Raw genomic sequence first — 23864 nt, 5'->3', positions numbered from 1 at the left:
TCTCAAGGTTGCATAATATGATTGGCTGAGAACAGCATGAGAGCCTGCTCTCAACCAATCAGATGAGGCAACCGTGAGTTTTCAACAATAAGGCAGATTTCAACAAGTATCCAGAAAAGCACCCCCGTCAGCTGCATTTGCAGAAATAAAGTCTCTTGCATCGTTGCATTGTGTGATTGTGCTCGGAAGTCTGTTGTGTTGTCATTATTCAGTATGTGCCTGTATCTCCCCCCCCTAGTGCTCAAATGTCCACCTCTCAAAATTTTGTCGGGAGAAGCCTGTTCGAGTTACTTTCGTTGCTGGGCCCTAGCTGCTGCCTGGTGGTGATAAGGACATGATTTGCGCAAGATAAAGGAATCTGTTTTCTTTTCTTTGTAGGTATTTCATATTGTGCGATCTCACGGGTGCAAAAGTTTTGAATTGTCATCGGGTGCCGAAGACAACTGAGGATGAGGCGACCCATGGGAGAGAATTCCGCTGATCTTGCTGACGTGGCAAGACTGGGTCGCATGTAACCGCTGGCTCCTGATAAAGTTGCAAGGTGTTTGAAAACGGCCATCAAGATGCATGATACTACGCAAAGCAAAAGCCTTTGGAGGAGGGTGGGGGGTAGGGGGGAGAGGCGCAGGGGTGGAGTTAACGCAGAGTGGCATAGGTAGCCCTGGCAACAGGACTGGCACAACCGTTCTGCCCGCCTGAGAGCAGCCAGTCATTGGCGCACCGGGGCCTACTCGCTGACTCCGCCGGAGATCATGCAGCGGCTCGATTGTTCGTTTCATTTGCCGTGGCACAAAAAACAGCTCGCAACATCCAAATTTAGCACGATGAGAGCTAATGGACTTGGGCCGCGACTATTAAAACATTCCTATCATCTCCAAATTTGTACAAGGCGTGATCATATCAGCAAGTTTCTACTGTAAAGGGTTCCCGTATACAGCATAATTTTACAGTTACCTTCATTAAAGAGAAAAAACTAGATACTCATCAGTTGTACTTTTTAAATTACAATTATTTCTACATCGATAGCTAACGCCAGAAATCTTATTTGCGACATACTCTATTTCATCCCAGTTTAACTCTTTGCGTACCATGCCCATTGGGCACCGTTAGCCCACTATCAAAGGTTTGAAACGCTGCTTTCAAGACCTTTCGCGCCAATGTTGGAATATTTTCTCGAGATATTTGCACGCATAAACAATGTACCGCCAATTTAACCCTGAATTTTGGGAAAATTAGTGAAATAATTACACAAGTACTAAATATGGCACCGATGAAGCTTGGGGATTTGTTGGCGGCTATACTAGATCCTGTTCAGTTGCCATCAGAAATACAGACGTGCACTGCACTTGTCTCGACCCAACAAACGATCTGCCAAGAATTCTGTGCAACACAGATGCATCATCCATGGCCAAGCCACCAGGGTCATTTGGAGACAGCCATTCCATTTGCCAAATTCACTTGTTTCTATATGAGGGCCAGTTAATCAAAGAGTGCTTACCAACTTGATGATTTTGATCAGCATCCAGTTGTTAGTGGAGCTTGTCATGAGCTTGAAAAATACTGGTGCCAGCGACAGGTAGTTCTTGGGGTTTTTCCGTGCAAGCTCACAGATGACATTCACTGATGCAGACTGCACACCTGCATTCAGCGAGTCATCAACAGCAGATGCATTTCAAAAGTGAATGCACAAAAAAAGGGCTGTCATGATTAGATTACATCTAGTGCGTTCACCAGTCCTCACAGATGACAAGCCAAAACAGTGGCAACCACATGTTTGGCATGCACTGTACCACAAACTTAGTGCATGCAAGATGGCAATTGTATCTCTGGAAATTCCCCCATTGAGGAGACATCCAACCAAATCTGTACCCAATGTACTCATAAAGACAAAGCTTTTGTTTTTAAAGAAAAGAAGGCAGGCCTACCTGGGTCTGGATCTTCCAGCTTTTCTTTCAGCCGTGGAAATGCTGGCCTCAGGGCATCCGGGAACCGAAGGAAAATTTTGTACATGAGCAGCACCGCTTTCTTGCGCAGGTAAGGCTTGGTGGACGTGAGCTGCAAGAGTATTGGGACACACACAATATGTTGCGCAAGCCTTGTATTAGACACCGACTACTATGTAGTGCAAAGAATCCTGAGGTGACTGCTGCCAGGTAATATCTATTATGGCATACGTCATGTTTGTGATGTGCACAAAGTGAAGTTAGCCCACTGCAAACTTGAAAACAATCCTTCACACTAATCAGCACATATGGTATAACACATCACAAAAGCTAAGATGCCTCATAAACTGAGCGTGAAATGACATCAAGCAAGGCACAGCAAACTGAATAAGAAGAATTATGCTGTGCACAGAAACTACTCATGTGCCCTGTGAACAATGTGGCCATAATTTGCATGGATTAGCACCAGCATATGAAAGGTCCTCTGTGTTTTCCACCGTGGTGGTCAGTTTGTCTGTGTAATTTATTAAACTGCCATATATCATTGTGCAAGTAGCAACACTAAGATTAGCTTAACCGTGATAAAGCATAAAACCACACTGCAACAAAGATGAAACAAGACAGCATTTCTGGGACTAGCAGCCCACAAATGCAATAAGCAAACACAGAGCTGCTTGTTTTCCACTGGCCTATGTGCAGTCTAACCACTTGCTAGAAGCGACAGCTCGGAACTGACCATTGTGATTCCATCCCACTCACCAGTGTCATCACATCATTGGCCAAGTCCCGAGCCAGGTCAGCTGTCACAAAGCAGGCCAGGCCACTCATCGCTGTGCCCGAGTCATACATGCTCTGGCTGTTCAGATCCTGCCAAACACAGAGCCTGCTTTCAAGGGAAGGCCCAGTCACTAGGCAACACGTAAAAGATTGGGGGCCCCCCTCACCTTTCGAATCATGTTTGTGGTGAGCATGAGGACATCTGTGCCTTCATGGAAGCTTTGTGATGCAGCCAGATAACCAATGCGCTGCAGACAAGGAAAAAAAATGCATCGCTATGTGCTCTTTACAGAAAAGCCCCGCCCCATCTCGAGTGAAGGGAACGTTCAGTAAAAATGAAGAGTGCTACTGTTTATTTATTGACACGAGAGGCTGATACAGGGTGGCGTAATCATAAAATAAGCTCAAAGATTGCTACAGACACAAGTGCTACACAAATCAAACAGGGAAATGCAAAGCGTCTGATTAAGTGATGCCAATTTGACACAAGAGTATCCGCAGATATATTAACATGACCACTGCACTACAGACTCCGAACACCATAAGAAACAACAGCTGTACCATACAAAATATAACATTTTAAACATCATACACAGGAACTTGGTGAACATCATGTAGAATAATTTCGAACCATGTCAGACTGCACATGCCGCCCGCATCACTGCACAAAGAAGCTAATAATGTTAAGCATGGTTACATAGAAGTAGGGGTGTGTGAATAGCGATTTTTGAGATGGAATTGAATACGAATCAAATAATGCCAGAAGCGAATCAAATCGAATGGAAAATCGAATAGCTTTCAAATTATGAACAGCTGTTATGACAATTAATTTAAAATGATGTTCCCATCCTAGTATTCTTAAAGCTAGCAAGTTTCTGTTATCACAAAGTACATTATGAAGTATTGTTTATTAAAAGCGTGAATGGAGCATTAGGAGCAAACAAGTAGTTTCTTCGCATACACTAGACTCTTCAGAGAGTGCGAATGATCGCTGAATAGCCTGTAAAGTATGGCTACCTAAGCGACGTAGCCAGCTCCACTATGCAAGTTATCATGTTTTATGTATAATATTTCAAAATTTACCGTACTTCTGCTCCAATTTGATGTTAAAAAATAATAATAATGGGGTTTTACATGCCAAAACCACAATCTGATTATGAAGCACGCCGTAGTGGGGGACTCCGGAAATTTGGACCACCTGGGTTTCTTTAACGAGCACCTAAATCTAAGTACACGGCAATTTGATGTTTAATTGGGTCCAGTTTACGTTTTGAAATATTCGAAAAGTATTTGAAAAATATTCGCATTTACGAATAGTGACTATTCGATTCGAAAACCGATTCGAATAGGACACTATTCAACTCGCTAATTGAAAGTCTTCTAGCAGCCATCGTCATCTTCATCGGCCGCCTTTTTATTTATGGTGTGCTCAGGTGCATGGGCATGTGCCTCGTGCTGCGTGCTACAAGTTAGAAAAATAGAAGAATAAATTATAGCTTATTCTGCTCCTGCCATAGGCCTGAACAGTTTCTTGTTTTTTCGCTTGCCGACTCACGCATTGTTATTGTGGACCTAACCTCGGTCCCTATAACGTCGATTATGAAAGTTCGCATGCCGTTCGGGTTGAGAAACGCTGCTCAGACGTTCTAGAGGTTCATCAAAGTAACCCAGGGACTCCTCTTCATACTTGTATATCTCGACGACCTCCTGGTGGCTAGTGTTTCTCCCAAACAGCATTGCAACCATTTGCATCTGCTATTTTCTAGGCTACAGGAACACAGCCTTCTCATCAACCTCGCAAAGTGCGTCTTCGGTGTCGACGACATTGAGTTCCTCGGACACCGCGTGACTCGCGAGGAAATCAGACCGTTCGAAAAGAAGGTTCAAGCCTTGCACGACTTTCCTCGCCCAACATCACTCCGAAAGCTCCGCGAATTCCTTAGGCTGCTCAACTTCCACCATCTATTTCTTCCCAACATCGCCCGCATTATCATACCACTCACCGACCTACTCAAGACCACGAAAGCTCCGTCCTCTCCACCGACTTGGACGTCTGACGCCGAAGCATCCTTCCAAGCTGCCAAAAACTGTCACCATCGACCTCAACGGACATGAAGAAGGCGTGGCTATCGACAGAGTCAAACCCGCCTACCTGGCGACCTCACCAGCATTATGCGCTTTCGACCACTTTACCACCGCGGAAACAAAGGATTTAGCCGAGTTCCCAACACCAAAGGCCATTTCTTGGGTGCCCATGAATCGCCGCGCTTCTCCTAAAAGGGTGGGAGCCCTCTAGCGGCCATCGTCATCTTCATCAGCTGCCTTTCTATTTATGGCGCGCTCAGGTGCATGGGCATGTGCCTCGTCCTGCGAGGTTAGAAAAATAGAAGAATAAATTATAGCTGCTCCTGCCATCGGCCTGAATAGTTCCTTGTGACTCGCGCGTTGTTATAGTGGACCTAACCTCGGTCCCTATAGTATGAATATTCGCACACCCCTACATAGAAGAATAACAGGCCAGTACTAATTTTTGTATCTGTTCTGGAGAATCAATTTTGGTGATGTTATATGGCAGCGCATTCCAATCTTCAACCATTTTTGGAAAAGGGGAGTACTCAAATGTGCTAACCTTTGCAGGTATTGGTCTTCGTGGCTAGATCTAACGGACTGTCATTCTGTTTTGTATATACATTTGAGTGTTAGAATTAAAGCAATTACGTTTCACTGAATTTCACTAAACGTTTCACTAAAATTTATTTATTTTAGTCTAGCCACTTTTGCCCACAATGAAAGCATTTCAGTCTGCCTTACACCTATGTTTCCACACGAGTAAGCCACCTTGCTGCACATATTTCTTTAATGTTATTTACTTGGTTCTTCCTATACGGATCCCATATTATGCTAGCATTTTCTAACATGGGACATACCAATGCCAGACATGCCGTAAGTTTAACATCTCGGGGAGCACGTTTAAGCCTACGTCTTAGTGACCAAAGTTTAACCTTTGCGGCATTACATAAATTAGCAAAGTGTTTTTTCCAAGATAAGTCATCTGATATCGTAACACCTAAATACTTTAAGTGGCTCACTTGTTATACTGATTTACCATCTAGCGTGTAATTGAAAAGTAACATGTTTCTTGTTTTTCTAGTTTTTCGCGCGTAAACAGTTCTTTCGTAATTTTTTTTTTTTTTCAATTTCCACCCCGTGCACCAATTGGTAATTTCTTCTAGTGTTGAACCTAATTCTAATCGGTCCTTATGACATTAAACTTTAGAGTATTTTAAGCAATCATCTGCAAATAAACGAACCGCAATCATACTATATTATTGCCATTTGTAATGTCATTAAGTAATATAGCTCCTAAAACGGACCCTTGAGGGACACCTGACATTACATTTACATTAGGATTTTACACGTTACACGATTACACGTTACATTTAGGATTTTCTATTTCTTTCCTTTAACTTTCACGTATTGCACACTGTTAGTAAGGTATGATTGAATCCACTTAACTATATTTAAGTTAACTCCAAGATCAAGTAGTTTATCAGACAAGTCCTAATGAGAAACATGGTCGAAAGCTTTTGATAAGTCTATCGTAAAATACCGTGGAAGCGCGCACCCCACTTTCACTGAAAAGTGGGTTAACCAAGATATGGGCGCTTGTCTGGTCGAAGCACTAAAGACCAAGATGGCGGCCAACGAACAAGATTGACGCAGGGCAGCGGTGGCTATGGAATCGAAGAAAGCATGTTTATGTTCAAATAGTAAATGATGGGGTACACTAGCACCTACTCATCGACACTGAACCCAGCAAATGACTCTTCCGAGTCAGTGCAGAATAGGAGGTCAATGCTGACATCGCTGACAATCGCGAGACTTGAACAGACCACGGGCTCTCCGGAGCCTGCAAGTCGGTTATGCAAGTGACCGTCCTCGTTGCCATCAAACGCGAAACTGATCCCACACCCCATAAAGGATCGCACGACCATCTCTTCGGACACAGCAGCCCAAGCCGTCAACACAAAGTTCAGCACATCTTGGCGCGAAGGCTTCCGGAGGTTCCCTTTAGGAGTCTTATCTCCCTTCCACGTCCGATTACCCTTGCAACCAGCGTTCATCTGTGCATCTCCTTCAGTTTGAAGGTAATCGAAGAGGCGTCGTCCAACTCTTCATTGAAGACGGGCCCGCCATCCGTGAGTTTGCGCTTCATCTTCTGCTTGCCATAGTTGAGGCGCTTACAATACTTGAGAGTCCCACTCGCGGATTCTTTTATTGCGATAGCAATTATATGGACACTCCAAAGCAGATTTCTGCCGCCGTCGTCGCCGTGAGGTTCCATATGACGTCAATAGAGATGAAATCGTCGCCGCGCGCCGAACGATGGATGTGCGCGTGAAAGGGCGCGAGGGACGCGCGCTTTCACAGGGAGTGAACCCACGGAGGAGAACAAATGCGCGTTCTGCGCCGTGCTCCTTTAAGGGCTGCTGAAGTAGGCATCTCTTTCCTCATTTACAATCACCATATATGTAGAGCAAACGCACCTTCTTCCGACGCGAGAAAGGCCGTGGGGGGGGGGGAAGGGAGGCGACGTGTAGCTGCGGCACCAAGTGCCTATTTATATCAGAGGCTCCGGCAACAGTCACCAACGCTGCACGCATTTTGTGCGAACGCGGGCAAAACGCCGACGGCGTCGACAACAGTTCTGCGTGTTGCCGGTGGTGCTGCATGTCCAAGTTTATACAGCTGATAAAGCTACTATCATTATTCTGTATAGCTCTCTACAAATTCGCTATCGCAATTGATGCTTCGCCTTTCAGGTGAAACTGCGACAACTTTTTTCTATCTTGAAATGCCGAGAGGTGCAGCTCACATTCTTTCCCGACCGCGTGGTGCCACTCGACGACTTCGATCTTCCTGGCGACGGTGTAGGAGTCCATCGTGCAGCTAATGGATTGCATGAGAAGTGTGGGAACAGCGGCTGCGTGCACGCTTTATAAAATGTGTCTCACAAAAGCCCTGCGACCACTGGGTTTTCTTTCAAGGACTGTTCATTGTCACTCTGCATTATCTTGACCCCCTTCGGTCTCTCCCTTTCCACCACAAGGAAGCGAATATCCACGTCATCACCCCTGGAGGTCTCGTAGCAAACGGAGCGGGGTGAATATTTCGACTGATGCTGGCGCTTTAGAGGGGGCGGGCGCTTAGCATATAATTTTCAAAATTCTGAAGTATTGGAAATGTTAATACTGGGTGCTTCTGCGAAACTGGGCACTTCCGCGGTATTTTTATGGTAGGCAAATTTTTATTTATTTTATTTAGTAATACTGCAGGCCAATAGTTTGGCCCAAGCAGGCGGGGCATTACAGCAAGCAAAAAGAAAATACAGACAGGCGTAAATAATGTTGCATAAAATGAACCTAATACATGAAAAGAAGCGGGGATCACACTACGACATCACTAAAATTCACAAAAATGCTTCACCAATGCAGCCATGAAATCGTCTGATTCAAATACCCCAATGGGAAACTCGCTCACCGTTTGGGGGAAAAAACTGTACTTGTAAGCGTTTGCTCTAGAGAATATTGGCGCAAGCAAATATTTGTGAATGTGTCATGTTCTTCTTGTAGTAGGCCGACATACAGAAGCGGCTAACGCCATATTATTTTTTCCAGAAAGAGTATTGTGTAGTAGTACGAAGCGATTAAATTTTCTGCGTTTGTAGTGTCTGTATTCTGTTTTGTAACATTAATGAGGACGGGGAATCTGTCCTGGCATATTTTCCGTATATAAATCTCACAGCTTTTCTCTGGACTCGCTCCAGTTCCATAATGTTCTTTTTACTATGCACGCCCCAGACTTCTGCAGCATATTCTAATTTAGATCTCACTATTGCATTGTAGGCTAATATTTTAGTTCTTATAGGCGCGTGTTTAAGCTTCCTCTTTACGAACCACAATTTCTTTAACACCGCTGAGCAGATATCCGAGATATGTGTTGACCATGTGAGTTTATTGGTAAGAGTAACGCCAAGATATTTATATTTTTCCACTTCGGCGACAGTACTGTTTTCAAGCTGGTAATTAAATTTGCTTTCTTGTTACGCATAAAAGTAAGTTTTTTTCCGCATTGAGCTGCATTCCCCAGTTCGAACTGCTGTCTATCTGACCCGATTCATGAATTGCCTGAGCAAAATTGTGTATTGTTTCCGCAAGTTGGGTGATTGTGGACAATCGGCTTCTAAATCCATGTTGGTTAGAAATACGCTTGCTCAACCTTTCAAGAAAGTTACAAGTTTTTTGATAGGATATGCTTGAACATCTTAAGCAAAGTACATGTAATTGAAATGTTTATATAATTTTGTTCTCTGTGTTTGTCCCCAGTTTCATGAACTGGTACGACTCGTGCCATTAACCAAATATCCAGCAAATTATGCTGTTCCAAGAGATGCATGGAAAGTTATCAGCAGATGCTTTGCAATTCATTCCGTATATTGTCGCTAGCATTCATCGGGAATGCCATGATCCGGGCCAGGTGACTGTCTAGATTTAAAAGAAGTGGAAGTATGTCTGAACGTGCATCAGTCATTTTCTCTCTTGGGTCTGCAGGCAATGGTAGAAGAGGATCAAACACGGAATAGAATATTTCGATGTATCTGTCAGCAATTTGTGCAGAGTCTGTAATTATGCATTCATTGCTGATAACATACGTCACATCATCACATGACGCGAGCAAGGTGACACCAAAATATTGGTGGTGAATCTTTTTATACACCATGATAAAGTGTGGGAATAGTAATTTTCTTTTGCAATAGATTTTTCCTTTAGAATTAGTGAAAGACCCCGAATGTCATTATGATCTTCGTTTCTTCTTTTCCTTCTATGTTTTAATTTCCGCTTTAACTAAATGATTTCTCGGTTCACCCAAGGATTTAACTTTTTCCTGAGCTCGTCTTCATGGGAACATGCTTACACATACAGTAATTGAAAATACCTTGAAAATTATCCTACAATGTATTGACCACAGCTGCTCCACAACTAAAAATTGGATTCTGGCACATCTGCAGGTAATCTAGGATGCTGGCATCATCTGCTGCAGCAAAACGTGAATTGTTTCTCTGTTAAGCTTGGCTGGCAAAACTTGATTTATGCACAAAGAGACAAGTTTGTGGTCTGATAGTCTGTCAACAATAGAAACGGCACAATCTGTAATCCCGCTGTCTATAAACACAAAGTCAAGCACAGACTGAGTAGTTGGTCCAATTATGTTTGCTTCATTACCAACCTGCATAAGATCTCTGCTAAATACAATGTCAGATTAAAAATCAGTGTTAGAACTCTGTTGAGCCAACATGTCGCACATCCCAACGAATACCTGGGAGGTTAAAATCACCTGCTATATTTAGACGCGTGTTTCCAGGCACATTGTCACACAAAAGTGTTAAACTGATTTTAGCAAGGCAAGAGGGGCATTAGGTCTATAAACAGCAAAAATTACGGAAGGAGAGCCACATAGCATTGATTTACACCAAATACTTTTTTTATCGGGGCATTCGTGTATCATCACAAGCTCAATATCCTTTTTATAAACAACTGCTATGCCGCCACCACAAGTTTCACGATCCTTACGAATAATGTGATACTGTTGCTTCGCTGTCGGCTACTTGTCTGGACGGCACCAGGTCTCGGTCACAATGGCAATACACACACAAAAAGAGAAAGTGGTTTTGTTCACTAGGCTGCGGGCATTAATACTTCATTACCTTGAAATCTCGAGTTTGTTTTCTACAGTGTCATTCATAATCATGTGCATTTGTATTTTTCTTGCTTGTCTGGACTGAGGGGACCACCCACTGCAGAGCAGAGGAGCTACTTACGCTTGCGTGCTCTTTGAATAAAGTTTATTCTCTCTCTCTCTCATTCTACAAAACTTCACATCGTTCGAGCATACAAGTCGTAGATAACAATCTTGTCATACATGAGCCGAACATTCAAGCCCCTTTCGGTTTCTGCTTTCGCACTTTCCCATACGTTTTTCCACTTTCGTAGTGTAATTGCAGGAAAATCATCTGAGATATGCCGGTCCCTTTTAACTTTCTGCAGTTATTGAACACCGCAGCCTCTTTGCAGTCGAAAACCCTCATGATAACTGGGCACACTTTTCCTTCCTGCTTTCTGCCCAGCCTGTGTATTCTTTCCGCTGTGGTTATGTTAACGTTAACTCGGTCTCGCAAAACATCAGTTACCAGTTTCTTTATAATCTGTTCCGCAGTCTCATTTTCCCTTTCCGGGATTCCAAACACTATAAGATTGTTTCTACGGCTGCAGTCTTCCAGATCAGTTATGTTATCTTGTTGTGCCTCAATGGCATTTCCCATGTCCCCTAGAAGGTTGTTTCAAATCTTTCCTCGTACTTCGCTACTATTTTCAGTCTTTGGTTCAGTCTGTCTAGTTGAGCAGAAAAGGAAGATTGGTCGGCCTTAATTCATTTTATATTCTCTCTCATTTCTTTCTGCCCATCCAAAAGTTTCTGCAGCATATCCTCTCCCTCAGGTTCGAGGTTTTGCTCTATACCCCCACTAAGCAACAGCAACACCGACCAGCATACCATGGCAAAATCAACACACGCTTAGGGGCACAGCACAACAATAAACCTACTATAGTTCTTGAAGCACTTTCCTTAAGTTAAGAAGCAAGTTGGAGGTTAGTAAGCAGCAAGTAAGTTAAGAAGCAAGGTGAAAATCAAGACAAATCAATCACGAGAAATCAATTCTGAAATTAGGTTTGCTTTCACATAGCCTTTTCCGTGACCTACCGAAATATCTTTGCCGAAAATGCACACTAGGCTGACTGAAGAACAGAGAACGGAAATGGCATGCCTAAGTGAATTACAAAAAGCGAGTTGACAGCACGACAACTGCGGTAAGATTATGACAGCATCACAACAGTGGTGGTGCGATGACAATGATAGCCATAATGACAACAGTGGCATAATGACGATGGTGCAACAATGACAATGGCATTGAAGCGACATAATTTTTAATTCTGGGTTTTTACGAGCCAAAAACACAATCTGATTATGAGGCACACTGTAGTGGGGGATTAACGTCGACCCCCTGGGGTTCTTTAACATGCACCCAATGCACAGGCGTTCTTGCATTTCGCCCCCATCGAAATGCGGCCACCGGGGCTTTGATTGGATGCTACGGCCTTATGCTTAGCAGCGCAACGCCAAAGCCACTAAGCAACCACGGCGGGTCCTCACAGATCTGATTTCTTAGACAGTGAAGAGCGTGTCTCCGTGAGACGACTGCTGTGATGCGCTTCCTTTGGGGCAAAGATGTATAAGCTTGTGTCTTTTTCAGCAGTTCATTTTGACTATGCCAATAGACCTTTTCAGAAAGTTGCACATGCACCTAGCAGCAGTCAACCAAGAAGCCCGGATGAAAGCGCACATGCTCCACTTTCCCCTGCTACCCCCACCATGTGTTTACATGGCCGTTGCGACAGGCATCGTCTACTCTTTTTCTGCTGTTCTAGATGATCAAGCACTCTGCAAGATTCCTAGATTTTTGGTAGATACGCAAGTATTCTTGCACCATGCTTCAAAGCTCAAAAATTCATGCCAGTCACATTTTTTAAGCTGTTTGTTGCTAGGAGCACTGCCTTTTTTGTTTAGCTTTCTTGGGGATTTGTTTTTGTGCGTGTTGCACAGACACCTGACGGATATAAGACAAAAGAAATTTGCTACACTGATAACACATGTGCATGGGCACATTGCACAACTATCTTATCTGCCTCAACAAAACTTGTTCTTGGCTTAGTTGGTACTTGGGAAACACCCGTATCATGCTGTCCATGTCATTGTGATTGTCTGCCTTCGTTTTTGTGTTTCCGTGTACTTCCTTTTAGCAGCAGTTATGTCTTGCATCAAGAAAAGAAGTTAAAGGGATACTAAAGTCAAATACTAAGTCAACGTGGACTGTTCAAATACCATTCCAGAAACCTCGCAACGCTTGTTTCATGCCAAGGAAAGGACTTCGTTTACGAGAAAATTACACCTGAAGTGTCCAAATACCTTTATCACAATTCAAATCTCCTGCCACCCAACCGGGGAGCTGCATACACCATCACCGCCCTTTGCTGCCGTCGGTGAGTAAAACGGCGCCCGACAGACGGCAGTACGGTTTTTTCCACAAAATGCAAATGCGCGGCCATGGAGAAACTGAGCCAAGACAGAGCGTTAGATTCGCTGCTGCAGCTGCTCTTGGTAAGTGGTGTGGATCGTTCAGGCATCCTGTGACATCCCATGAACATGGCATTCTCTGCTACTTGCAGTTTGTGCGAGTTTCACGAGCCAGCAAAACCAGCGCATCAGTATGCAAGAACGAAACTACTGAAACGCGAAAGCACGGGCAGCACAGAGTCGAGTGAAAAGGAAACCTTTCGACTGCTCACGTCGCTGTCGAGGGTAATGTTAATGAGTTGCTTTTTCTAAAAATTGTATAGAACTTAACAAGTAGCACTTTCTCTCATCTTATAATGCAATACAATTGTTTTTATAATGAGTAGCTGAGTACTAGTGACAGAATTTAAATGAGGATTGCTTTCGTCACCAGGTGAGTACCTGAATGCCCCAGGAGACTCTTTAATTGTGTCCTGCATTTAACTCAATTTTCATGATTAGTAAGGCTCTGTTCGTGATAATATTCACGCTTTAGAGATTCTCAAGCACTAATCTATCACTTCAGCTTGACTTAATATTTGCCTTTAGTGTCCCTTTAACGAGAAGGTGCGTTTACCATGTACCCAAGTTGCTGCTAATGTTGGACACATCGAAAGTCTTTTTTTTTTTTTTTGTCAGGCTGCTTACGATACAATGCTGCATATACAATGTTTTTGGGCTGGCTTTCTGCAGCTGCACAAACGAGATTATGCTGAGAATGCTTTAGCATGTTTATGCTTGTCGTGTGCACTGCTCTAGTGCTACTAGACTGACGTATGAACAGTGACAAGTGAACTGCCAACGGCCCGCTTGCAGTGGCAATACCGGACTACGTCCATCGCCATAACAATAGATATTTGCAAAGCATTGGTGCCATGCTTGCCTTATGTGCTAGCGTCACAACTGCCAACCATGCACCACAGCTGAATCTAATAGCAGCATGCAGTTGAGATATATATCAACACCAATAAAAACTATTAAGGGAGGCAGCAATGACGAAAGGAGAACTCACCATAGATAACCACCCTGACACATTTTTCTCTAAGACACACTTGTGACAAAGTGTCAAGAGATTTCAGATTAGGCACCAGGTTGCTCATAATTTTCGTGTTTAAAGTACACAAGAATGCAATAGCATGCTTACCTTATCGCATGGTTAAGTGGTTAGGTGACAATGACTATTTTGAGTGACCGCACTAAGGGGCATCATTGAGCCCACGCGGACCAGTTGGTGCTCTACCATGAACCACAGCGTCTCTCTTCCCGTACTGCTTCATGTTTTGAGGGGGAGGGGGGAAAGTTGTGAAGAGAGAGTGGCGGTGTAAGCAGACCCAGAGCTCCAAGTGAGTAGAGGCAAGGTGCGGTTCTCGGAGGCTGCGAGTGCGCGGTTGACTGTAGTTGCCAAAGAAAGGACCAGGTTGTGCGAGTGCGTTGGCAAGAGGGAAAGGAAGATGCGGGTGCCGCGAAGTGTGTGTGGTGTGTGCAAATAGGCAGCATGTGGACAGCGTGGGGGAAGAGTCGCGGAGTGCGGTAATAAAGTGAATGTTTGCGACAAACATGTCAGCCTGTCACCGTTCATGATAAAGTGCACTACGGCTGCGTGCCTAAGCTGTCATTCAATGAAAGATACACTTCATTCCCCACATGAGGATCTCATTTTTTTACTTGCTCCAATGGAAATTGATCACACCTGATGAGAATAAGCACTACCTTTCAGAAATGTGTCATGTTTCCCTAACAGGCATAAAATATCACGATAATCTAAGCGAGCAAATGGTCATGCACTATTACGTTCATGAAGGGCACTGCCTAAAGAAACAGAAGCGCCACTGCTTACCTTATATGTGAACTTTGTGGAGCTCATAACTTCAATGATGTTGAAGGCTGCCCAGCTGATGTCATATCCTAACATTTGAAGCTGTAAAAAATTAAGCATAAAATTCCTTCAGGTTCAATTACTGTGTCAAGAAATGTCCCGCACTAGCCTACATTGGCTTCAGACACTAATTTAAGTAAAATTAATTAAATTGCGGGGCTCAACATCCGAGGAGCAGCATAGTGGACGACACCAGATTAATTATCATGACCTGGGATTCTTTACGAGCACCAAAGGCATGGTACATGTGACAACGGCAACCTCGTGCTCCGGAGAGCAACACCATGGCCACAGAGGTGAGTGTACTTAAACTAGTAAAAAGCCCACAGAGAATACCCAATACTTTCTCATATAAAAATGTACAAGCCCTTGGTGTACATCCCCAGAAATATTTCCGAAATGGCCTCAACCAATGCACATGGTTAATGAGAAGACAGCAGCGTGAGCAGTCACTGTGCACACATCATTACACAGCATATACAAGACACCAGTATTTCACAGTTAACCTATGTCCATTTCATAAATCAGATGGCCCAGTGCTGTCCTATAGCACCAGTGGCGTAGCCAGAAATTCACTTTGAGGATGGGGCAACGGAGGGGGCTGGGAAGGCTGCATACTAACAAAGAATTTTCCAATGTTGACCTGTCATAATCACAATAATGCACACTGCTTTTTCCCATGAGGCAAAGAGCAAAGGTCATGTCCCTTTTTATTATTACACACCAACTTCTGTTCCCCCAGTCACATAAAAGATTGCAATATTGCTATAAAAAAGGAAATGAATCCCAATTATGAAAGCTCGTTTCTTGGACTAATTACTACACGGAGCTTTGCATATGCCAAAATGCTTTCCCGTGCAGCCACTTGCAATTGATATTGTCAATCACCAGCAATAGGCATGGTAACGAAAAAGTTAAGTGTTTCAAAAGCACGTGCAACTTCTGAGACCTCAGAGGCACGGATGAATTAAAGAGATGTATCAATGGTGGATGAATAGAAGTGAACTGAAGTATCCAATTTTATTTACAGCAAAGTGTCATAAGGAAATTGAATCTGGTAGTAGAGTGGTTTCATGCCACTGCATGCCTGCAGCTTCGTGACAGTTGGAATGAGACACAGATAGGCACCACGAATGCTCAGCCCCATCGCATGCAAACTGGTTTCACAAATGATCGCAACCATTCTCAAATTCCCCACTTGTGCAGGCTAACTGTGCAAATGGGGTCATTAACCTCGCTACAGCATTTTTTTAGTCCTTTGAAAAGCATACGAGTGTCTCCATAAACACTGAAAGAGTAATGTGGCTGTATATTTCACGTGCCAAAACACCAATATCAATGCGATGCAGCACAAGTCAGTCTGCAAGAAAAAGATTATTGGTTTGGGTGTTCTTTGATCAAATTCAATTTCTGTCTATTTAGCACAGCTTCAAATTCAAATGCTCATTTTTGGCAATACGTTGCCGAACATTTGACTAGTTTTTAGTTTGAAAACAAAAGCAAAAATCAAGCCAAAAATTAGGACATGCAAATATTGATTTTTAAATAATTCGCATTGCTCAGGCAACATAGTCTCTTTTTTGCCATCATTGTCCCTTGAAGACGCTTCATAATCAACATCAAAGTCCTCTGAACCTGAATCAAAGCGCACAAGAAGTTCTTGAATTTATGCACTGTTAAAAAAAATGTGTGGGCTTTCTGCGCCAATCTACAGTGTTGTAAAACAAGATGCAAGCAACACCAATAGTCGATAAGCTTTGTTGCGCCACCTGTAGTATAGAAACAAAATCTATCATACTTTAAACAATGTCTGAGTAAATGGCAGAAGCACTCTATGGATGCTTAACATTCACGAATTATCTCGACACGGATAGGGGCATGCATCAGCGGCCAGTATAGTATACTCAGGCACTGCACTTAAAATGCTTACATATCAACAAAAGTTTAGTGATACTTTATGAAAAAAATGCAGATAGTGCAATGAATCCCAACATGTGCTTTCATTAGCAGCTTGCCAACATGCGTGAAGACAAAAGCGCCATGTAATGATACCACAATGGTAAATGTAACGCAGGGGCACCAGAGTGAATCTCAATTTTGGTAGACCACACTGTACAGAGCACCTGTACTGCCATGTTTCAGAACTGCCATGTTATGCAATGGTTGCAAATATAGAGCGAATGCATGACAACCTTGACAATGTCATCATCAATGTTACATAAGAATTCGGAGACCAGTGCCAAATTCCAGTGGGGTCATGCCTTTTGCTCTTGATTTGCACAGGAGTTCTTCCTCATCCAGCTAGCCAAGCCTATGCAAGAGAGGCAAACTGGAAATGTAATGAGTGCGGTGACGCTTAGCGCAATGAGAACTATGAATGTTCACCATTGGCTAGGCATGATCGGGAGAATGGGAGATAAAAATGGCCTTTCTTTTTTAACTACTGATGCTAAAACTGCGAAGCATGGTGTAGAGACTACTGATGCTAAAACTGCGAAGCATGGTGTAGAGACTGTTGATTCAAATTTTCTAAAGCAATCAGACAACCCATAAAATTCCTTTTAGTGTCCCTTTATACAACAATACCAGATCAATCAACACCCAAACCATCACCCCCAAACATTGCGCAGTGGACATCCTGCACAGTTTGTAAGCATGCTCTAATTGCAGCACAACTACATATAATATCAATTGGGCATGCTGTGTTCAGTCAAGTTTTCGCATAAGAACCATTGTAACAAACACAGAATGAGTGCTGCCAGCATAAATTCAAGCATTTAAACAAAAATGTAAGCATTCCTGATACATGAAGATGCCACACTGCACTGCTGCACATCCGTTTGCTAATAGCTAAACATGATTTAGGCCTGCAGCACCAATTAAGAAAATATACGTCATGCACAATAGTCAAGAACAGAAACATGCATTCCAATACTTCCGACTTTTAGACATAACTAATGTGTTTTTTAATGTAAAATAGACGGCCCAGAATTAATAAAATTCATTGATTCAAATTAAAACAGCAAAGCAGCTATCACCATTGCGAATAAACCTTCATGGACCGACCTTAATGTGAAAATTGTCACATCCTTTTAGGCAACTTACGAATGCCCAAACCAACAAGTCACTTGACTTTTTGCCTAAGGTGCCTTTGTGCTCCGACATAGATAACTAGACAGAGTGGGTCTACTTTACTGAAGATATGAGAACGGCATGCCCAGTCTTCAAAGCTGAATTGTTACATATAAAAAAAAATATGTTTTCCTCACATAGGCTAGCTTTGCAACAGCGTTCGCCTTCACGGACATGTTTTCCTGTCGAAGCTCTTCCTTGATTTCGTCGATGCATTGTGCGATGTATTTTGTCTGAAAAAAGAAAAGGCAGTCAGCACACAGATTATAAAAAGGATGGTTTGATATTTACGTGTTTTAAAGAACCAAAAGCGGATTTTGTGGTCTAATTAACGAACTGAATACTCAGGCCAAATATTCTGTTACACTACTTACTGTAGCCCCTATGAATCAGACGAATTTAAAATGATATTCAGCAAGTAAGTGCACCGGACGATGTCGCTAAACCACTTCGTCGCAGTGAGAAAATATGGCACAGTTTAAGAGTGTCAGCTGACACTGGAGAGTACGAAAGATGTTTATTCGCGTCTAGCGAGAGCAAAATGCGATGATAGATGAAAACGGCTCCACGCGACAATCCATGCGCAATGATCGCCCGATTCACCCGTCAACCATCTCGGAACACGAACAGCCTGTCAAGCAGGTCACCGCTGGATTTAAAGTGCAAATAAACCCTCGTTGACCACTACATCACAGCATTTTTGTTGGAAAGGTGACGGTGCAGCCAAGCTCGTTAAAGTGCATCATACAATGTGCAAAGCCTGCTATCGAGAAAGCGGCAAACAGCCAGCCAGGGGCCAGTCCAGTTTTGCTAACTTATCAGCAGCGTCTGCAACTTGACGCCCCGAAATGTGGACTAGGCCTTCCAGTACCGCAAATAAAATAGGAGGGGAGTTTTACGTGGTCTTACCTCGTTCTCCTTGTTGTTTCTAATACCGCGGACGAGGTCTGTCAAATTCTTGTCGAACATCCGTTCGATATTACCCTTGACTTTCCTTAAGGCCATTTCTTGCGGTGTTTGATCGCTACATGAAGCTTACAACTGGTAAAAAGCTAAACAAAAAATCAAGAAACACGGAGCGTAGCGCACACCGTCTTGCGTGGATCTACTGGAAAGTCACGTGATATAAACCTCCTTCGTGCTCTAGATAAATTATACTAGAGTCCTCTTTGATTTGGGATCGTGGCAGCTACCACCAAGCCGGCGTTCAACCAACCTTCACCTACAGTGTTCTATATAGAAGTTTACTTCAGGTGAGCCACCCTGGCACCGTGGCAGAGCAGCGGAAATTACGCCAACGTTATGCTATGCTAGACGAAACGTGCGAACCACCCACCGTGGTGCTGCGACCACCAAACGGGAGTTTGCGACTGTAGCGCCCTCTGCGAGATACATGCCGAATTCGAAATTCAGCAGACGACAAACCACCTATCACTTGCACTCGCCATGATTTGCAGACGTGAACAAGGTCAAGCATTTTATTGATGACAAATGCTTGAAATATGAAGTGACGAATGACTCTTGCCATTCGAATGATTCTTGGAGTACGGGGATGAAGCTGCGAACTACGCTGTCAGCACCTTGCGTGTACGTTTTCGAAACTGAAAAGAAACAACGGAAATGAAAGTGAGTTTTACGTGCTCTTACCTCGTTCTCCTTGTTGTTCCTAATACCGCGGACGAGGTCCGTCAAATTCTTGTCGAACATTCGTTGGATATTACCCTTGAAACGCCGAAACTGATGCTGCAGCTTCATGTACCTCATCATCGCATAACGCCGCTACATCGGTAATGAAATTGTTCGCCTTCGAAGGCTGCTCTCGTCAGGGCTCCTGATTAGCAGCGATGATCAACCGCGTCGTCTTCGCTGACCGATGAACTACTGGATTCTAGCAGCAAAAAAATGATTTTGTGCGAGGCACGCAGAGACACGGCTTCCATCGTCACCGCCTGCTGCAAAATGGCGCCTGAACTATCTCAAAACTATCTCAACTCCTTGAGTAATAAGACTAGCCTAGAGCAGAGGTTTATAATTACACCTCAATGTGTTCGGCCAGATGGAGATGAGGCAATGGAACAATGATGACAGAAAAATTTAAAGAAAGAAACGTAGCATGTGCTCAATCTGGTGAGGATAGACTGGTTAGTGCAGTGGCTCCACTTGAACAAAGCGAGTGGGAAAGGGCAGAGAAGATGGGTTCCTAGTAGCACGTTGACAGGTCCTGATGGCATCCCAATTAGGTTAATAAAGGCATTGGGTCCAAAATCAAAGAAAGCATTAGGAGAGGTAATGAGCAAAATGATAATGGACGGTAAAGCCCCCGATGGGTGGAGACTAAGCAGGATTAGCATGATATATAAGGGAAAGGGGGACAAAGCCGACATAACCAACTACCGTCCCATAACAGGGACGTCAGTGGTTTACAGGGTGGTGATGCAGATTATAAAGGACAGGCTGCAGGCATGGGTGGAGGGTGACGAGGTGCTGGGGTAACTACAAAATGGGTTCCGGAAACAAAGAAGGTTAGAAGATAATCTGTTCTCATTGGCGCAGTGTATTGAAATAGCAGAAAAGGAACACAGGCCCATATGGCTCGCATTTCTGGATATCAAGGGAGCCTATGACAGTGTAATCCAAAAGGATTTGTGGGACATACTGGGCCCTCTAGATGTGGAAGATGGAGTAAGTAATCTTTTAAAAGATATCTATAAAAGTAACAAGGTGCTTATAAAATGGGAGTACAAGGTATCTAGAGCCTATAGAGATACAGCAGGGGCTTAGGCAGGGGTGCCCTCTGTCACCTTTGTTGTTCATGCTGTACTTACAAGGATTAGAGAAAAAATTAGAGAGGAGCAGACTTGGCTTCAACCTTTCCTTTTTCAAGCAAGGAGAATTAATTAAACAGTCAATACCAGAACTGATGTATGAGGATGACACTGTACTTATGGCTGACAGCAAGGAAGACTTGTAGGGATTAATGGACATCTGTGGTAAAGAGGGAGATAGCTTAGGTTTGAAGTTTAGCAAAGAAAAATCGGCAGTCATGACTTTTAATGATAATCAGGGCAGCGAGCATGGGATACAGGAGATTACGCTGGAGGTAGTGGATAAGTACAAATATCTTGGAGTGTGGATAAACAATGGGGCTGAGTACCTAACGGGACATGAAAAATATATGTAACGCCTAAAGTTAGCAGGAATGCAGCTGTGATGAAAAATAGGGCACATGTGGAATTACAATAGGTACGAAGTGGTGAGAGGGGTTTGGAAAGGGGTGATGGTCCCTAGTTTGACTTTCGGCAATGCGGTCCTGTGCATGAGATCAGAGGTTCGAGCAAGGTTGGAAGTTAAGCAGCGAGGGGTAGGTAGACTGGCTCTGGGAGCACACGGAAATACACCAAATCAGGGGGTACAGGGTGACATGGGATGGACGTCATTCGAGGGCAGGGAAGCCAGCAGCAAGATAGAATTTGAGGAGCGATTGAGAGAAATGGCAGAAAAGCGGTGGGCAAGGAGAGTTTTCAGTTATTTGTACATGAGGAATGTTGACACAAAATTATGGGGGAAGCTGACCAGAAAATTGTCAATCAAATATTTGGACTGCAGGAGGGTGCAAACCAAGAAACAGCGGTTAAGAAAAAGGGGAAAAGGTTAAAGAAACAGAGAGGGGTCTATGGAAAACAGGGACGCAGGCGAAATCAGCACTGGGAAAATATAGAAATTTCAAGCAAGAAATTGCCAAAGAAAATATCTATGATAATTCTAGGGCAAGCTCTTTGTTGTTTGAAGCCAGGACGGGAGTATTGCGGACCGAGTCAAGTACCAAGTTATAGACACATTGTGCGGTGCGTGTGGAGAGGAAGAGGAAACGGCTGAATACCTCATACTTTTCTGTAAAGGGCTTAACCCTACAGTGCAAAGTAACGGGGATGATTTTTTTTCAAAGCATTGGGGTTTAGGGACAGTGGAGGCAAAATAGGCTTTAAGCGGGTAGAAATAACCAAACAGAGGTTATCTGATTGGTGGCTAAAATCAAGGCAGGAGTGAAATTTCACCCTCCACAAAGTACAAAATATGTTAATAATCACGGCTACGTGGCGTGTGCCACCGCCCGATTTAAAGGGTTCAGCCTCATCCATCCATCCATCCATCCGTACGTCGCCTCAGCGACCGCGCACGAATACGAAACCGTTATCGCTTCGACCTTGCTTCTGTGCGATCAGTTGTCGGAAATGCAACTGAGTTTTGCTAACGCACTGTGCTCCAATCATGCTGGATTGAATCATGTGGATTGAAGACGTGACTGGCATATTGAGGAATGGAATGAATCTGTGTGGCCAAGTTCGCGGACCGCTGTTGCAACTATCCATATACGTGTTACCGGCACTTCGAGATGTACGGCTTTCCTCGAGGATACAGAAATTTGCTCATCCGCCAGCGTTGTATCGTCAACATTCAAAGAAAGGGCTTCATCCCCGGAACATTGGCAATTTAGAGTAAGTATACCGCTCGTTACAAAAGGGATCGAGTAGTGTCACTTGCTGCATATAGTAACTTTCTCGCACATTATCTACACACATCCACCCTATAGATGGCTTGCACTGACGCCATTGTAGCCGCCATGTTGGTGCACCAACACGATCATAAATAAGATGGGTCCGTAACGTCACCTGAAAGCTTTCAATAAGTTGGATTGGACTGAAGTGCTCGTAGTCGCCATGTTGGTGCACCGACCCGGTGATAAGGTGGGTGCGTGACGTCACGTGAAAGCTATCAATACTGGCACGCAAACTTTCGCCCACTCTATTGCCAACGCATCAAGAATAAGCGAATGGGCGATCAATCCTACTGTACGCCGAAGCATGAGTGCCGGCGATTATACCGATAACTCACGACTGTTAGGAGCTTAACGTTTCGGGATTGTCCACAGAGTAAGCGATTGGCTAGCGATAATACTTACGTCATAATAATACTTACGCACTAATCCTAAAATTCTCCTGATCAAGTCCATTTCTCCGTCCCAAGTAGATACTGAGAACATACCATGTACGTAATTGTAGGACCATTTTATGATGATGTCAGGGCGGGTTCCAAGGTACTACTGTTTGACACTGTAATTATATATATTATTTACAAATTCTGTAAATATATGCATAACGCAGCTTGGATATGAGAACCCATATTGTAGGTCTCCGTTTTGATTTTTGTGCGCTTTCACGTGCTCTGAAATCTGAAGTTTTGCGTCTGTGTTTCTTATCCACCATTATAAGCAGTTCGGTATCAAACGAACTACCTCAGGTGCATTACCGCCATTACCATTATGCACTTACAATTAGCATAGTCTTCAAGTCAGCTTTTGCTACTTCAAGAGAACCGCCAGGGCACGGTGCGCTTTGGGCACCACGACCAATAATAATAACGCGATAATAATGATGATTATGATAATAATTTTCAATGTGCCATATTGTTTTGTTTTTGGTTATACTCAATTTCGTTTGTGCAAGCATGAAGCTCCCCAAAAACACGCCTGGACGCAAAGTCCTGAGAATATTCTGCTGAGGATGTTGCTCGATCGATCGCATCAAGTTAATGTCAAGTTAGGTTCGCGATAAAGCCAGCAGTAGATGTTGTGTTCAAAATTCATCGTGGGCATGGTACGTCCTGAGTACTCCCCGCAAAAAGCTCTCGGATCTTTCCGGGACATCCACGGGATGTTTTGTGTTGCCCTGCATGCATGCTCGGTATTTTCGTTGAACTTGTTCTGATGACAACGTGGTCTTTTCCACTCGATAGTGCGTGTTTCGTTCGGGAGACCGGGCGTGGATGAAGTTCGAATGCTGCTGGGTGGCACGCTAAAACCGTGACATGCCAGCAGATACGTTGCCAGGATATGCATTAATAGGCGCTAA

At 43.7% G+C, this 23864-nt stretch overlaps 2 protein-coding genes across 4 annotated transcripts in view; one reads left to right on the top strand and one right to left on the bottom strand.

The window, feature by feature from the left end:
- The window catches only part of LOC119432357 (AP-3 complex subunit delta-1-like), a 213500-nt gene extending 193810 nt beyond the window's left edge, over positions 1 to 19690 (bottom strand). For 2 of the 3 annotated variants that reach the window (XM_037699524.2, XM_049659315.1), the window contains exons 1-7: positions 18865 to 19171; positions 18093 to 18188; positions 14785 to 14865; positions 2888 to 2968; positions 2703 to 2810; positions 1926 to 2055; positions 1499 to 1638 (exon numbers count right to left, since the gene is read on the bottom strand). In XM_037699524.2, the coding sequence (XP_037555452.1) occupies positions 1499 to 1638; positions 1926 to 2055; positions 2703 to 2810; positions 2888 to 2968; positions 14785 to 14865; positions 18093 to 18188; positions 18865 to 18960 (732 nt within the window). In that variant the 5' untranslated portion in view covers positions 18961 to 19171. Of the gene's footprint in view, positions 1 to 1498; positions 1639 to 1925; positions 2056 to 2702; positions 2811 to 2887; positions 2969 to 14784; positions 14866 to 18092; positions 18189 to 18864; positions 19172 to 19602 lie in introns of those variants that run through there. The other variant, XM_049659316.1, reaches the window with a different exon arrangement.
- The window catches only part of LOC119432857 (phospholipid phosphatase-related protein type 5), a 53597-nt gene continuing 49155 nt past the window's right edge, over positions 19423 to 23864 (top strand). The window contains exon 1 of the mRNA XM_049659331.1: positions 19423 to 19581. The gene's annotated coding sequence lies outside the window, so the exon portion shown is untranslated. The remainder of the gene's footprint in view (positions 19582 to 23864) is intronic.

The sequence above is a fragment of the Dermacentor silvarum genome, chromosome 11 (assembly GCF_013339745.2).
Source record: "Dermacentor silvarum isolate Dsil-2018 chromosome 11, BIME_Dsil_1.4, whole genome shotgun sequence".
NCBI classification, from domain to species: Eukaryota; Metazoa; Arthropoda; class Arachnida; order Ixodida; family Ixodidae; genus Dermacentor; species Dermacentor silvarum.
This window is presented reverse-complemented; position numbering and strand designations above follow the sequence as displayed.